The sequence below is a fragment of the Rhincodon typus genome, chromosome 28, assembly GCF_021869965.1.
Source record: "Rhincodon typus isolate 14 chromosome 28, sRhiTyp1.1, whole genome shotgun sequence".
NCBI classification, from domain to species: Eukaryota; Metazoa; Chordata; class Chondrichthyes; order Orectolobiformes; family Rhincodontidae; genus Rhincodon; species Rhincodon typus.
Genome location: NC_063359.1, coordinates 1,621,538 through 1,639,455, shown reverse-complemented (window position 1 = coordinate 1,639,455; position 17,918 = coordinate 1,621,538). Strand labels below are relative to the sequence as shown.

At 45.0% G+C, this 17,918-nt stretch overlaps 2 protein-coding genes across 4 annotated transcripts in view; both read left to right on the top strand.

The window, feature by feature from the left end:
• The window catches only part of LOC109937976 (UDP-N-acetylglucosamine pyrophosphorylase 1, like 1), a 318,016-nt gene that overhangs the window by 20,638 nt on the left and 279,460 nt on the right, over nt 1–17,918 (top strand). The window lies entirely within an intron of this gene.
• Nucleotides 1–17,918, top strand: part of sapcd2 (suppressor APC domain containing 2) — a 34,509-nt gene that overhangs the window by 5,611 nt on the left and 10,980 nt on the right. The window contains exons 3-5 of one of the 3 annotated variants that reach the window (XM_048613665.1): nt 3,829–3,956; nt 7,959–8,105; nt 14,965–15,066. In XM_048613665.1, coding sequence (XP_048469622.1) covers nt 3,829–3,956; nt 7,959–8,105; nt 14,965–15,066 — 377 coding nt within the window. The remainder of the gene's footprint in view (nt 1–3,828; nt 3,957–7,958; nt 8,106–14,964; nt 15,067–17,918) is intronic. The other 2 variants (XM_048613666.1, XM_048613668.1) reach the window with 2 other exon arrangements.

Sequence of the window (17,918 nt, the reverse complement as noted above, 5' to 3'; positions counted from 1 at the left end):
GCATGTACTCAGTTTCTTGAAAGTGGAATTGCAGGCAGACAGAGTAGTGAAGCAGGTGTTTGGCACGCTTGCCTTCATTGGTCATAACATTGAGTACAGGAGTTGGGACATCATATTGTGACTGTACAGGACATTGATGAGGCCACTTTTGGAATACTGCATACAAGTCTGGTCTCCCTTCTATAGGAATAAAGTTGTTAAACTTGAGTGGATGCAGAAAAGATTTACAAAGATGTTTCTGGGGTTGGAGGGTTTGAGCTAGAAGGAGAGGCTGAGTACGCTGGGGCTACTTTCCCTGGAGTGTCAGAGACTGAGGGGTGACCTTAAAGAGGTTTATAAAATCATGACGGGCATGGATAGGGTGAATAGCCAAGGTCTTTATCCAAGGGTGGGGGTCTCCAAAACTGGAGGATGTAGGTTTAAGGTGAGAGGAGAAAGATTTAGAAGGGAAATGAGGCGCAACCTTTTCACGCAGAGGGTGGTGCGTGTATGGAATGAGCTGCCAGAGGAAGTGGTGGAGATGGGTACAATTACAACATTTAAAAGGCATCTGGATGTATATATGAACAAGAAGGGTTTAGAGAGATATGGGCCAAATGCTGACAAATGGGGCTAGGTCAGATTGGGATGTCAGGTCGGTGTGGATGAGTTTCTGTGCTGTATCATCCCATATAATTATGATGATAGACTGGAGAAGCTGGGACTGTATTCCTTTGATCGAGGGTTCAAAATCATGAGGGGACCAGGAAAAGTAAGTAGAGAGAAACTGTTTCCATTGGTTGAAGAATCACGAACATGAGCGCACAGGTGGTTGGCAAAAGAAATAACTGCAATTTGATGATCAGTGATTTGACTTATAGTTGTCACATGTATGGAGATACAGTGAAAAATATTGTTTTACATGCTAATCAGACAAATCTTACCGCATGAGGGTGGCATGGTGGCTCAGTGGTTAGCACTGCTGCCTCACAACGCCAGGCACACGGGTTCAATTCCACCTTCAGACGACTGTATGGAGTTTGCATATTCTCCCCGTATCCATGTGGATTTCCTCTGGGTGCTTTGGTTTCTTCCCACAGTCCAAATACATGTGGGTTAGGTGGAATGACCATGCTAAATTGCCCATAGTGTTCAGCGATGTGCAGGCTAGGTGGGTTGGCCATGGGAAATGCAGGGTTACAGGGAAAGAGGGATGGGTCTGGGTAGGATGCTCTGCGAAAGGTTGGTGTGGACTTGTTGGGCTGAATGGCCTGTTTTCACACTGTAGGAATTTCATGATTCTGTGGTTCACATAAGTACATCAGGGAAATAGAACAGAATGCAGAGAAGATGCAAAGAAAGATCAACTCTAATGTATGAGAGGTCTGATAACTGCAGGGAACAAACTGAGTAGACCTGGAACATACTGTGAGAATGTGGTAGAAGCATGTTCAATCTACACGCTCGAGAAGGGATTGGATTGTTCTTTGTAAGGAAGAATGTGCAGGGTTGTGGAGAGAAAGTTGGAAATCTGGAGAGCAATCACAGACATGATGGACTGAATGGCGTTCTGTGCTTTAACAATGCTGTGATTTGTCAAGCCCGTCTTGATCATAACCAATCCAGCTGGCTGTCCTGATAAATGATGCTTTTCAAAAAGCTCACTTTTATTATAGCTCAAATCCAAAATTCTGGTTTTGCCCAGAACAAACCTGCAATGAACTGTTCAGCTGTAATGCAGCTTTTTTGTTTCTCTCCTGGAACAGCAGATAATTTGTGCATCTGATCAGTGGAAAATTGAGACTTTGGTTTCTGCTGTTCCTGTGAGTTTTCTCCACAGCCCAGGGTGTAGGCTTCAGCACCCAGTCACTTGTTGCCCATCAATTCTAATTGTTTTTCACACCATTTTGATCACTTTAGGAGGGGTGAATAGATTTGATTTCATGTCCGCTCCTCCACTGGTCACAGTAAAATTTACATTTGAAAAGGGGAGATGATTTTGCATATTGTAGCTAACTGTATATTGCTCAGTCACAGAACAAGTCAGCCAGGTTCCTTAAATAACAAAGAATCAGCTTAATGTAAACAAAACTTACTGGAGCAAAGATATAAACATATAAAGATATAAATCATGCAAATATGTATCATTGCCTTCTTGAAAACTGCCATGTCCACGCACAACTACATCCCTAAGTATGGGGTAAAAATATTAAACTCCTCAACGTGTTACCTCAAAAGCACTTTGGCCAAATAGTAGTTAAATTTTAAAAAAAGTCAGTTTGTCATAAATATCAGCCTGCATCCAAAGTCTGGACACAAGCTGCTGGTGTTGTGATGTCTCCGTGGATTGGTTATGGCTGGTTGAATTAGCTTTTGCTGGAGATGGTGCTGGTAGAATCTGAATTCTCCCTTGAGATCGTCCACTTGTGGTGATGAGGTTATCCCGAGAGTTTCTAACTCAGACTTGAGGAGGGGATTCTGAGAAGAGCAAGAGAGAATGCAAACACTGTTGTTGCAGGCAAGTTATCTCTCCGACAGCTTTATTACATTGTGATCTTCCTCTGAAAGTATGGTAGATTCAGTGACTCCAGGCCAGCAACTTGCTTTCTTTACATTTACAACCGTTTTCCTTGCTACAGCTGATTAGCTTTGGGAAGCGTACTTTTGAAAACGTTCAACATGCAGATATGTGTTCAGTGAATCATATTCTAAATTAATGCTTCAGATAACACATCTTCGTAACATAATACTGAAATAAAGGATTCACCCTCATGTTTGGGAAACAAAGAAATGGCAGAGGCTCTGAACAAATCCGAAACTTTAACAAACTCTTGGATGAGCACTTGAAGTGTCGTAATGTTCAAGACTATGGGCCCTGTGAGGAAAAGCGGAACTTGTGTTGGTAATGGTGTATTTTTGGTAGTATAGACTTGATGGGCCGAAGAGTCCATCTTCTGTACTGCATAATTCTAGGTAGTTTGCATCTTTTTTCATGGTGGATGATAGTAAAAGCATCCTAAGAGGAATAGAAAGTAGAGAAGTCAAGGGGCAGAGTAGAAATGAAAACAATCGCTCTCACAGGTGGCAAAAGTACATGGAAATCTAATGGAATTAAAAAGCTGACAATTCACTGGATCTGATGGCCTGTATCCCAGAGTTTAGCAAGAAGTGGATGTCATCCGTCTCCCCAAATTCCTGAGATTCTGGCAAGGTCCCAGCAGATTGGAAAAGTGCAAACGTAGCTCCTTTATTCAGGACAGAAGAGAGACAGAAAGCAGGAAAGTATAGGCCAATTAGGTTAACATCTCTCATTGGGGAATCCATTATCAGCTATCAGATGTTTGATCTACAAAGGAGTGAGCGATAATGCCACACATCAGGCCTGCCATGATGTTGTATAATGGGGCTGACGGGGCTGAATGGCCTACTCTTCTTTACAATCTTATAAAAGGTTTTTGTTTCACTTTCTCTTGTTCAACCCTTTTCAGTTTCTTGATCTTTAATCTCTTTGTCTAGCAAACTCAGTCCTTGGGAACATCTCCTTTTTACCCCTCACCCATCTTATTTTGTACTCTGCCCTATTGGAGGGCATCCTGATTAGGTGAGAGACCAATCCTGCCCTCGCCTCACTGGATGGTGTTTGGGAACAGGCAAGTGTCACAGATGCTAACTGTGCCCTCCTCCCTCCCGCTGCTTGGTGCAGGAGTCATCCTGTGACAGGGAGATTTCCATGTGGTCCTGGCCATTGGAGGCTATGGGGATTCAGGCACTGACTCTGGTGTTGCTTGATGGGGTTGTGGGCACAATGGGTTGCAACGGTTTCTGTTAATCCTCTTTCCTTATCTACAGAGGGGAGACACATAGCTCGCTGCCAAAGTGAGGCCTCCTGCGGTCGAATGGCATCTGGCCTCGAACACAGACAGGAACGTGGTGAGCTTCGTCGTCACACCATAACCAATGGGATTGACTATGACAGGGTGAGTGCAAGCTCACTGCAGGTTGTAGGCTCAGATTGTTAATGACGGATGAGCTGTCACGTACTCACATGGTGTGCTCTCGGCCCCAGGAGTCTCATGACTGCTGCACCTCAGTTAGAACATTTGTTACACTCTGAAATGAGGTCTCACACTGGGTTGTGAAACATTCTTAGACAGTATAAGAGCAAAAAGTAGCAGTGTGAGTTGGCCACATTGCTGCCCAGTCAGTACAATCAGGATCACCTCCACCTTCCCGTCCTCTTCTCATACCCCTTAATTCCTAAAAAAAACACTCAAAATCTGTCCCCCTCAGCCTTTCAGATTTTTTATACATTCATGGGACATGGGTGTCACTGGCTGGGCAGCCTTTACTGCCTGTTCCTATTTGCCCCTTGAGAAGGTGGGGGTGAGCTGCCTTCTTGAACCGCTGCAGTCCAGGTGCTGTAGGTAAACCCACAATGCCCTTAGGGAGGGGATTCTAGGATTTTTGACCCAGTGACACTGAAGGAGCAGCGATATATTTCCAAGGCAGGATGGTGAGTGGCTCGGAAGGGAACTTGTAGGTGATGGCGTTCCCATGTATGTGCTGCCCTTGTCCTTCTAGATGGAAGTAGTCGTGGGTTTGGAAGGTGCTGTCTGAGGATCTTTGGTGAATTTCTGCAGTGCATCTTGTAGATAGTACACACTGCTGCTACTGAGGGTCAGTGGTAGATGGAGTGGTTGCTTGTGGATGTAGTGCCAATCAAGTGGGCTGCTTTGTCCTGGATGGTGCCAAGCTTCTTGAATGTTGTTGGGGCTGCACTCATCCAGGCAAGTGGGGAGTATTCCATCACATTCCTGACTTGTGCCTTGTAGATGGTGGACAGGCTTTGAGGAGTCAGGAGGTGAGTTACTGACTGCGGTATTCCCAGTTTCTGACCTGCTCTTGTAGCCACTGTATTTATATGACGAGTCTAATTCAGTTTCTGGTCAATTGTAATCCCCAAAATGTTGATAATGAGATTTTCAGCAGTAATGTCAAGGGGTGATGGTTAGATTCTTGATGGAAATGGTCATTGTCTGGCATTTGTGTGGCATGAATGCTACTTGCCACTTGTCATCCTAAGCCTGGATATTGTCCAAACCTTGTTGCGTTTGAACGTGGACTGCTTCAGTATCTGAGGAGTCACAAATGGTGCTGAATACTGTGCGATCATTGGTGAACGTCCCACTTCTCATGAAGCAGCCGAAGATGGTTGGGCCTAGGACACTACCCTGAGGAACTCCTGCGGAGATGTCCTGGATCTGAGATGACTGACCTCCAACAACCACGACCATCTTTGTATATGTTAGGTATGACTCCAACCACTGGAGAGTTTGCCCCCAATACACATTGATTCCAAAAATAAAAACTTAATTTTCCTAGACAACAAGGTGCAGAGCTGGATGAACACAGCAGGCCAAGCAGCATCATAGGAGCAAAAAGGCTGACGTTTCGGGCCTAGACCCTTCATCAGAAAAAATTTTCCTGTCATTTTTCAGCCCTCTTCAGTTACAAGGAAGAGTTTTGGGACTCAAGTCGTTAACTGTGTTTGACACTTCTCCACAGATGCTGCCAAACCTGCGGAGTTTCTCCAGTATTTTATGCTTTTATTCAAAATCTTCAGCATTCGCAGTAGTTTGCTTTTAGACTCCATTGACTTCAGTTTTGCTCCTTGATGCCACACTCGGTCGAACACAGCCTTGAAATCAATCACTCTCACCTCACCTCTGGAATTTAGCTCTTTTGTCCATGTTTGAACCAAGGCTGTAATGAGGTTAGGAGCTGAATGGCCCTGGTGGAACCCAAACTGGGTGTCACTGAGCAGGTTATTTCTGAGCAGGTGCTGCTTGTTAGCACTGTTGATGACACCTTCCATCACTTTACTGATGATCGAGAGTAGACTGATGGGGCGGTAATTGGCCGGGTTAGATTTGTCCTGCTTTTTATGTACAGGACATACTTGGGCAATTTTCCACACTGTTGGGTAGATACCAGTGTTGTAACTGTACTGGAACAGCTTGGGTAAGGGAGCAGTTCTGGAGCACAAGTCTTCAGTACTATTGCTGGAATGTTGTCAGGGACCACAGTCTTTGCAGTATCCAGTGTCTCCAACTGTTTCTTGATATCACGTGGAGTGAATCGAATTGGCTGAAGACTGGTATCTGTAAAGCTGGGGACCACTGTAGGAGGCAGAGATGGACATCCACTCGGCACTTCTGGCTGAAGATTGCTGCGAAAGCTTCAGCCTTATCTTTTGCACTGATGTGCTGGGCTCTCCATCATTGAGGATGGGGATATTTGTGGAGCCTCCTCCTCCAGTGAGTTGTTTAATTGTCCACCACGATTCATAACTGGATGTGGCAGGACTTCAGAGCTCAGATCTGATCCATTAGTTGTGGGATCATTTAGCTCTGTCTATCACTTGCTGCTTATGCTGTTTGGCGTGCAAGTAGTCCTGTTCGGTGGCTTCAGCAGGTTGACACCTCATTTTCAAGTATGCCTGGTGCTGCTCCTGACATGCCCTCCTGCACTCTTCATTGAACCAGGGTTGATCCCTTGGCTTGATGGTAATGATTGAGTGGGGGATATGCCGGGCCATGAGGTTATAGATTGTGCTGGAGTACAATTCTGCTGCTGTTGATGGCCCGCAGCGCTTCATGGATGCCCAGTCTTGAGTTGCTAGATCTGTTTGAAGTCTATCCCATTTAGCATGATGATAGTGCCACACAACATGGTGGAGGTTGTTCTCCATGTGAAGGCAAGATTTTTGTCTCTGGAAGGAATGTGCAGTGGTCACTTTTACTAATATTGTCATGGACAGATATATCTGCAGCTGGTAGATTGGTAAGGATGAGGACAAGTATGTTTTCCTCTCTTGTGGTGAGGGAACCAACCTGTCTCAGACCCAATCCAGCAGCTGTGTCCTTTAGGACCCGAACAGCTCGATCAGTAGTACTGCTGCTGAGCCACTTTTGGTGGTGGACATTGAAATCCCCCACCCAGAGTACATTTTGTGCCCTCGCCATCCTCGGTGCTTCCTCCAAGTGTTGTTTAACATGGAGGAGTACTGTTTGATCAGCTGAGGGAGGACGGTATGTGGTAATCAGCAAGAGGTTTCCTTGCCCATGTTTAACCTGAAACCATGAGACTTCATGGGGTCTGGAGTCAATGTTGAGGATCCTTAGAGCAACTCCCTCCCGACTATATACCACTGTGCCGCCCCCTGTGCTGGGTCTGTCCTGCCGGTGGGACAGGATATATCCAGGGATGGTGATGGTGATGTCAAGGATGTTGTCTTTAAGGTATGATTCCTTGCTCTGTCAGGCTGTTGCTTGACTAGTCTGTCTGATAGCTCTCTCCAGTTTGGTACTAGACCCCAGATGTTAGTGAGGAGGACTTTACGGGGTCAACAGGCCTTTAGGTCAATGCCAGGAGGTCTGTCCAGTTTCATTTTGTTTGAACGCCATAGCAATTCCCTACAACAGGAGTGGCTTGTTAGTCATTTCAGAGGGCATTTAGAATCAGATATGTCATTGTGGGTTCTGGAGTCATGTGAAGGCCAGAACGTGTCAGGATGACCGATTTCCTACCTGAAAGAACTTTGGTGATCCAGATGGATTTTATGACAGTCAACAATTGCCCCCATTCCCACGTCTAACATTTCTAAAAATTCTAGCTGCATTAATTGGCCCCTCCTCCTGAGGCTGCTCTTCGTGCTCGAGATTCCCCAGACTGGGTGGAGTGACCAATATCAAATCAGATGCCCCTGCTGTCTCTTTTACTTTAATCAGTTTCCTTGGCCATGGAACGGACAGACATTTAATTTTAGTTTAACACACGCAATAATTTCCAGGCTGTCCTTTTTGATTGGCTGTTTCCTGGCAGGGTTTGGCAGGTTGCGCTGTGAGTGGCTGTTTCCTGGAGCGCTGCACTATGATTGGCTAGTTCCTGGAGCTAACACTGTTTTCATGTGTCCGCAGCTGAAGTGGATGAAGGAGCTGGAACAGGAGAAGGACGCCTTGCTGCAGGGTCTCGAGGTGATTGATTGTGCCCGAGGCTGGTATATCCAGCAGATCTGGGCAATCCAGGAACGTCAGAAAAATCTCAGCAAGTCCCCCAGTGGCAGTGTGAGTGGCTCATAGGAGAGCATTTAATGGACAAGAGCTCACCACCTAACCATAACCCCCCCCCACGCAGTCTGTGTTCTTTGTGCGGACCTAGTAAAAGCCCAGAGAGCGCTCTCTGGGCACAGGCAGGACATCATTAGAATGGACTAGTTTTGAGAAGTGAAATATAGGAACCAGGAGTGGGAATAGGCCTTCGAGCCTGCCCCACCGTTTAACATGATCATGGCTGATCTTATCCTTGTCTCAACTCCTTTCCTGCCTGTTCCCCGCAGCCCTTTTTGGACTTTTCACCAGAAACACATCTATTTCTTTCTTGAATCTGTTGATTGATTCTGCCTCCACGGCACTCTGAGGCAGTGAGTTCCACATATTCACCACCCCTTGAGAGAAGTAGTTTCTCCTCATCTTAGTTTTGAACCTACATCCTCTCACTCTATGATCCCTTGTTTGAGATTCTCCTACAATGGGGAATGTCTGTTCAACGTCCACCTTATCAATCCCCTTTAGCATTTTATATACCTCAATCAGATACCCCTCATTCTTCTGCACTCCAGCGAGTACAAACCCAAGCTATTCAACCACTCCTCATACAGCAGCCCTTTCATCCCTGGAATCAGGCGAACTTCCTCTGAGCTGCAACCAGTGCCACCACATCCTTCCTCAAGTAAGCAGACCAAAACTAGACACAATATGCCAGGTGTGATCTCAACAGCAATTTATATAACTGCAACAACATTTCTTTACTTTCATAATCCTGTCCTTTTGCAATAACTGCCTTTCTGATTATATGCTGCACCTTCATACCCACTTTCTGTAATTCATGCACAAAGATCCCTTTGCACTGACACACTTTGAATCTGCTTCTCATTTAAATAATAATCTGCCCTTTTGTTTTTCTGGCCAAAATGGACAATCTTGCACTTATCCACAATAAATTCCAGATTCTGGCCCGTTCTCCCAGCTATCAACATCCATCTGTAAACTCTTTATCTCCTCTTCTCAGCCTGCTTGCCCATCTCGAATCATCTTCAAATTTTGCTAAGTTACACTCTGTCCCTATTTGCAGATCATTTATTTAGATTGCAAATAGTTGAGAATGGAACCCTGTTCGCCCTCGAGAGGAAGTCCCATTTATCCTGACCCTCTGCTTTCTGTCAGTGAGTCAATCCTCTATCCTCTATCCTTAACTGCTGGGATCTAACCTTCTGGATCAGTGTTTTATGCAGCACCTTGTCAAATGCCTTCTGGATGTCTCAATATATCACATCCATTGGATCCCCATTATCCACCTTGCTGGGTACATGCTGAAAAAACTCCAGCAAGTTTGTAAAGCACAACTTGCCCTCATGAAACCATGCTGACATTGGTGAATTGAGTTTTGTTTTTCCAAGTGTTCAGTTATCTCCTCCTTTATGATTGACTCCAGCAACTTCCCACTACAGAGGTCAAACTAACTGGTCTGTGGTTTCCCACTTTTTACCTATCTCCTTTTTTAAATAAGGGTGTCACATTAGCATGCTCCCAATCCACCGTTACCTTTTGGAATATCATAACTAATGCATCCACCATCTCTGCTGCCACTTTCTTTAATACTGTAGGGTGCAGGCCATTGGGCCCGGGGACTTAGCTGCCTTTAATCCATCAGTTTACTTAATACCTTCTCCCTACTTATAGTAATTTCACCAAATTCCTTTGTAGTGACTGCAGCTTTTGGGAAGAAATTATCCTTTACCCTTGGGTAAACCGAAAAACAAAATTGGTCTAGTGCCTCTGCTATTTCTGAGTTTCCCATTATTACTTCACCATTCGCATCGTCTAAATGGCAAACTTTTACTTTCACTTGTTCTATATCCTTATAGAATCTTTTGGTATCAGTGCTTATGTTTTCTACTAGTTTCCTTTTGTTGTTCATCTCAGCACTTTTGATTTTGTTCTCAGTAACCCTTTGCTGATGTTTAAAGTTCTCCCAATCCTCCAGAGTGCCACTAACATTTGCAGTATAATGTGCCCTAGGTTTTGCCTTTATGTTATTCATGTCTTCCTTGTTTAAGCCATGGATGATTTTTAACCTTTTTACAATTCCTTCTCCTCTCAGGAATATACTTTAATTGACAGGTATTTAGTTTCCTTAAACATCTACCACTGTTCTTCAACTGTCCTGCCCTGTTATATTTTTGCCCAGTCCACTTGGGTCAACTCCTTCCTCAGGCTTAAATAATCATCTTTGCCTGACACTAAAACTCTCATCTGAGACTCTGTCTTCACTCTTTCACTCTGAATTTGAAACTCTAGCACGTTGTGGTCCCTCCTTCCAAGAGGATCCTTAACTACAAGACCATTTATCCTTCATCTTTGCATGATGCCAAATCTAGAATAACCAGTCCTCTGTTGGATCCCTGACATGTTGCTCTAAGAAACAATCCCTCATTCACTCTGTAAGCCTTTCTCTGAGGCTACCCTTGCCAGTTTGATTAATCCAGTCAGTTTGCATGTCAAAATCACCAATAATTACCATTGTGCCCTTCTCCCAAACCCTCATTATTTTCCTAGTTTATACTCTGCCCTAGTTTGGAAGTACTGTAGTGGGGCCTGTGAATTACTCCTCCCAATCCATTTCTTCTGTTGCTTTTTATTTCTGCTCAGACTGATTCAGCATTTAGGTCCCTAAAGCCAACATCATTTCTTAATACACCCTTGACGTCATCCTTAACCAATAAAGTAATTCCACCTCCTGCAACTCCTGGTCCTGATCTTCCTGTAGTCACATTTCAGTAATCCCCACCATTTGTCTCTATTTGTGCCGTCAACTCGGTATACTGTGTGCATTTAGGTGCGAGGTTTTTAAATAAGTTCTACTGACTTGTCTTTCTCATTTAATATTTTCTTGTGCACTATGCTTTCCACACACTCCATTCTTTATTTTATTAATCCCTGATAATGTGGAGCCTCTTCTGTATCATTTATTTCGGCTTTCCAATCACATTTTCATCTTTTATGACTCCTCCCCTCACCATGGCTGTTAGACTGGCCTTGCCTGTTCATCCTGCTAACCTCTACCTTCTGCTTACTTTGTGACCTGCTGCTTTGGTTCCCACAGGCACTTTATTAGTTGAAATGGGCTGATTTTCTCCTCATCAAGATTCCACTCCCAATTCATTTACAGATTTTCAAAAGCAAGTCTGCCATGAACCAATGCCACTCAGCAGCTTTTCAGAAAGGATTTTAAATGAAAGTATTGTTTTGAACAGTACTCTGCGAAATAGTTAAGTGGTAACCGGATCCAGTTTGATTCACGAAAATAGGCTGATGACAAAAAGTAATGATTTTTAATCAGTGTGTTCACCAACATTTAAGTAAATGAATTTTAAACAACTGAAAATTACTTAAGGAAATCAAATGTTAATCATATTCATGCTTGGTGCATGATCACCAGCTCCTTCATAAATTAAAGGAAAAGTCTAATTACATCAAAATAGCACTGAAACAGGCCCCCAACACCTCATCTTCACCATGGACCTCAAATCCTGTACACCTGTATCCCCCAAGCAGATGGCCTAAAAGCCCTCTGCTTCTTCCTCTCCCACAGGCCCAACCAGTCCCCCTCCACCAACACCCTCATCTGCCTAACGGAACTTGTCCTTACTCTCAACAACTTTTCCTTTAACTCCTCTCACTTCCTACAAAATGACGGGGTAGCTATGGGTATCCGTATGAGTCCGAACTATGCCTGCCTCTTTGTAGGGCACGTGGAACAGTCTCTCTTCCACTGTTACACTGGCATCATCCCTCACCTCTTCCTCTGCTACATTGATGATTATATTGGTGGTGCCACATGCTCCTATGAAGAGATTGAGTAGCTCATCCACTTTACTAACACCTTTCACCCCAACCTCAAATTCACCTGGACCGTCTCCGATACCTCCTTCCCCTTCCTAGGGCTGTCTATCTCCATCTCTGGTAACCGTCTCAGCACCGATATCTATTTCAAACCCACCGACTCCCATTGCTACCTTGACTAAATCTCCTCTCACCCACTCTCCTGCAAGAACGTGATCCCTTTACTCTCAATTCCTCTGCCATATCCCCCGCAAGACGGAACGTTCCAGTCACAGACATCCAGATGTCAAACTACTTCAAAGACTGCAACACTCCCCCTTCCCCCCACATTTATTGAAAATGCCCTCAGCTGCACATCCCTTGCATTTCCCACACTTCTGCCGCAAGCCCCTCTTCCCCCCGCCAAAAAAAATAAAGACAGAATCCCCCTTGTCCTCGCATACCACCCCACCAACCTCTGCATCCAGTGTATCATCCTTCGCCATTTCTGCCACCTACAATCCAACCTCCCCACCAAAGATATATTTCCCTCCTCACCCCTATCTGCCTTTCATAGGGACTGCTCTCTCCATGACTCCCTCGTCCGCTCCACACTCCCCACTAACCCCCCCACCCCTGGCACCTTTCCCTGCAACCGCAGGAGGTGCTACACCTGCCCCTACACCTCCCCCTCACCTCCATCCAAGACCCAAGACAAACTTTCCTCATTCGACAGGGGTTCACCTGTATATCCTTCAACCTGGTCTACTGTTTCTATGCTCCCGATGTGGTCTCCTCTACATCAGTGAGACCAAGCACAGACTCGGTGACTGATTCGTGAAGCACCTGCGTGAAGCACAGGCTATAATCAACAACACCTTCTGGTTGCCAACCATTTTAACTCACCCTCCCACTCCCTGGGTGACATGAGCATCCTGGGCCTCCTCCAGTGTCACAATAACACCACACGTAAACTGGAGGAGTAGGACCTCGTATTCTGCCCGATGGCACAAAAATAGGCAGGAAAGTACATTGAGAAGAAGACATGAAGTTACAGGGATTTAGAAAAGTTAATGAATTGGCAAAAATCTGGCAAATGGACTACAATGTGGGGAACTGTGAAATTGTCCATTTTCTCAGAAAGATTAAAAGAAAGAAGCAGGTTATATAAACAGTGAGGGGTTGTTTGGCTCTAAGATACAGAGAAATTTGGGTGTTCTAATAAATGACTCGCAGAATGTAATCAGGAGAGCTGATGTTTTATTGTGAGGGGAATTGAATGCATCAGTTGGGAGGTTATGCTTCAGCTGTACAGGGCATTGGTGAGATTCCATCTGCAGTACTGTGTACAGTATCGATCACTTACTGACAGAAGGATGTTAAGGAATTGGGAGCAGTTCAGAGAAGGTTTACTGACTAATACCTGGAACGAACAGATTGTCTTATGAGGAAAGGCTCAACAGGTTAGGCCTGGATCTTCTGGAGTTTAGAAGAATCATAGAATCCCTACAGTGCGGAAGCAGGCCATTCAGCCCATTGAGTCCACACCACCCCTCTGAAGAGCATCCCTCCCACTGCCCTATCCTTGTAACCCTGCAATTCCCATGGCCAACCCACCAAGCCTGCACATCTTTGGACAGAATCAGAAGTGACTTAATTGAAACATATAAGATCCTGAGGGAATTTGATCAGGACGATGTGGGAGAGTCTAGAACTAGGAGCCATAGCTTTCTTTTTAAAACAAAAGAGCATCCATTTAAAACTTAGGTGAGGAAATTTTTTTTATCTCTCTGAGGATTGAGAATCTTTCGAATTCCCTTCCCCAAAAGGCAGTGGATGTGGAATTGTTAAATATTTTTAAGGCAGAGGTAAATTCTTGATGCCAATGGGAGCCATTTCTCCCTCTCAGCTCTGTCCAGACCTGTCATGATTTTGAACTCCTCAATTACATCTCTTCTTGGCCCTCTCTTGTCCAAGGAAAACAGTCCTCGCTTCTCCAATTAATCCTCAGTAATTCCTCATCCCTGGAACCATTCCCATGAATCCTTTCTGTACTCTCTCTAATGTCTTCAGTTATGAATATTTAGTCTATTCCATGCCAGAACTCCCTCCCATCACAGTGACCTTTGCAGCACTGTCTTGTAAATTACTCATTTAGTAACTCCGCCATGCTCCCATCTCCATGTCTAAATCCCCCTTTTTGTTCCCTAATCAACCTCATTCAATCTTTTAATATTCCCATGCCTATCAAAACTTTTAGATTTTTATTTTCCAGGCTGCCGGTTTCTTCTCATGCTCTCACTCTGCTTCTCAATTCTTTTCTCCCTGTTTTCACACTGTCTCTGACCTTACTAAAACAGAACTGGTTCCCCCTTTTGTTATCAGCATGATGTCTGTCAGGTACACAGTTTATTCCTTCATTCTGTATTTTGTCTTCAGCGGAGCTCAGGTGTAGTTGGAGCTACCTTGTCCCTTCAGGGGAATGCACCCGGATGCACCCACACTATCTCCTCCCAAGACTGACTCACTGCTTCATTAGCCAATCTTTGATTCCAGTTTCCCGGAACCGGATCTGTCTCCATCCCAATTTAAGTCCGTTCTGAGGAAGGGTCACCAGATCCGATACCTTAACTCTGTTTTCTCCTTCACAGATACTGCCAGACCTGCTGAGCTTTTCCAGCAACTTTGTTTTTGTTCTTGTGTTTAAATCTGTTCTGGATTGCTCCTTGCAACCAATTGAAACCTCAGACTGACATCACTATCCTGTAAATGTTTCCAGACTGACACTTGATCCACTTGACCTTCAGTTTAGCAGAGAAGAGGGAGCTTTCCCTTCTGTTTAACAGAAAAGCAGGGGGTGGGCAGCACACTGTATCTAGCCTGGTGCCGTTGCCTGCTGATAGGAGAGTCTGTGCTAGGTTTTGATAGCGGTGTGCACTGTGTTAGTTTGTCAGTGAGGTTTGTGTGAGAGGGGCTGACGTTATCGGCCCAGATCAAGGTTGGTAACAAATGTGTGATTGTTTGTTCTTCTTGTCCATTCTAGGCCAATGCTGCTGAAGGCCACTCGGTCCGAATGGACCTCCTCCTGTCCAAACTGCAGGCAGTGAGGCACTGCCTTGTTGATCTCACCTCCTGCTCTGCCAAGGTCAGCCATAGTGATTCAATCCTCCACTTCCAGCTCACTCGCTCCTCTCCTGTTCTCTCAATCTCCCTTTTCCTTGTGTTGTACTATCTACCCCTGAGTGGTCTGATCTGAGCTCCCTCCGCCACCCTATGTGTCGTAACCAAACCTGCAACTTTTTCTCTCAACCAATCCTTCCTTCCCCTCGGTGCTGAGCTAACAGGAGTCTGAGTTCCACAGCCACAGTTCCACAGTGGTTTGCCAGCCAGGCTGTTGAGTGGTTAACTATTTGACTGCAGTGGGCGTCACGCTGGTGCTGACTTTTCCATCAGTGTGGGCCGTTGTGTGCAGCTCTGATACATCTCCCTGCCACTTTGTCTGTCTGTCTTCGGGTTTCCTGTGGGAAAAGGCTGAAGTGTAAACTCACCAGACATGCCCTAAATTGTCTACTTTTGTTACAAAGTTCAAAAAGGTTTGTAAAGATTGACCCAGCAATTACAAAGCCGTCAGTTTAACTTCAGCACTGGGAAACTCCTCAAAACAATTATACAGGATAGAAATTATAAAATCATAAGAAGTAGGAAGAAGAGCAGGCCACTCGGCCCCTTGAGCCTGCTCCACCATTAAACAGGATCATGGCTGATCCAACATCCCTCATTGTCCACTTTCTGTAGTTTTCCCTGTAACCCTTGATTGCATATCAAATGGAAAACTGTGGGCTGGTTCTGAAGAGGCAGCTCAGATTTGGAAAGGGAAACTTGTGTCTAACAAACTTGCTGGAGTTTTTATTTGCATAGCTTACAGAGAGGGGCTGTTGAGGGCTAGGCCATTGAGATTATCTACATGGATTGCTGAAAGCTGTTGTAAACAGTGCAACATATTGGAGTTGTGAAGAAAATGACCACTCGTGGAATATAATGGACAACGTGGATACAAATTGGCTGAGTGATAGGAAACAGAATAACAGTGAATATATAATGTTTGGGTTGGAGGACGGTTTGTGGTGGAGTTCCCCACGGGTTGATATTAAGACCCTTGCTGTTCCTGATGTGTATTAATGGTTTGGATCATGGTGTGTGCGGAACAATTTCAAAGCTTGCAGATGATACAAAACTTAGAAGAGTTGTAAACTGTGTGGAGGACAGTGTAGAACTCCAGAAGTACATAGACAAGTTAAGTGGCATGGTGGCTCAGTGGTTCACACTGCTGCCTCATAGCACCAAGGAGCCGGGTTCGATTCCGCCCTCGGGCGACTGTCTGTGTGGAGTTTGCACATTCTCCTTGCGTCTGCGTGGGTTTCCTCTGGGTGCTCCAGATTCCTCCCACAGTCCAAAGGTATACAGGTTAGATGGATTTACCATGCTAAGTTGCCTTGTAGTGTCCAGTGATGTGTAGGTTGGGTGGATTAGCCAATGGAAATGCATTGTAACAGGGATAGGAGGTGAGTCTGGGTTGGATGTGCTTCAGAGGTTTGGTGTGGACTCGATGATGTGAATGGGCCTGTTTCCACACTGTAGGTATTCTGCGATTCTAAATTGGCAGTTGGCAGCAGATGAGTTTCAATACAGAGAAGTGTGAGGTGACGAAGAACATTAAAAGACAATAATGGGTGCTGAAGGATAATGGATGCTCCTGGATAATGAAGGGGTGCAGGAGCAGAGCAAGCTGGATGTATATGTACATAAGTCATTGAAGGTGGCAGACAGGTGGAGGGAGCAGCTAAAAAAACATACAATGTTGTCACCTTTATTAAATAGCAACATGGAGTACAAAAACAAGATGTTAAATGTGTACAAGATGCTTGTTAGACCTCAGCTGGGAACTGCATCAGACAGAATGCAAAAGCGGTTTATGAGAATGGTACCAGGAATGGGAAACTTCAGTGATGTGGATAGATTCAAGAAACTGGGACTGGGTTCTCCCTGGAGAGAAGACGGCTGAGAAGAGATTTAGTAGAAGTTTTCAGATTCACGAATGGGCTGGACAGTGTAGAGAGGGAGAAGCTGTTTCTGTTTGTAATTGGATTAAGATCCAGAGGGGAGAGTTTTAAAGTGATGTGCACATGTTTAAAAAAACGTAGTTAGGGCATGGAAAGCACGGCTAGAAATATGGTGGAAGCTGATTCCATTGAGGCATTTAAGAAGGGCATTGGATGGTTATTTCTATTCAAACAGTGTGGAGCATTATGACAAAGTCAGGGGCTTGGCAGTAAGTTTTTTTTTTAAATCTAGAATCCCTAAAGTGTGGAAGCAGGACATTCAGCCCATCAAGTCCACACCAACCCTCTGAAGCACATCCCACCCAGACCCATCACCCTATCCCTGCATTTCCCATGGCCAATCCACCTAACCTGCACATCTTCGGACTGTGAGAGGAAACCAGAGCACCCAGAGGAAACCCACACAGACATTGGGAGAATGTACAACCTTCACACAGTCACCCGAGGGTGGCATTGAACCCGGGTTCCTGGTGCTGTGAGGCAGCAGTGCTAACCACTGAGCCACCGTGCCACTCTCAAGTTACAATGCTGAGACAACCAATGCAGACAAGATGGGCCAAATGGCCAGCTGCCCCACAACAGTCTGTAATTCAGAGACTCCTGAAGCAAGGCGTAGAGTAGCAATATCACGTTTCTTGTTCACAGTTCACGGTTCAGGTGCACATTGAGGAAGAGGCTGCTTCCTGCTGGTTTTCCTCAAAATGGACTGGATTGATGAGACAATGTAGACTGAGCTTTACTATGTATCTAACCCCATGTTAGCTCTGTCCTAGGAGTGTTTGGGGACAGTATAGAGAGAGCTTCACTCTTTGCAACCTGTGCTATCTGTGTCCTGGGAGTGTTTGATGGGGACAGTGTAGAGGAAGCTTTACTCTGT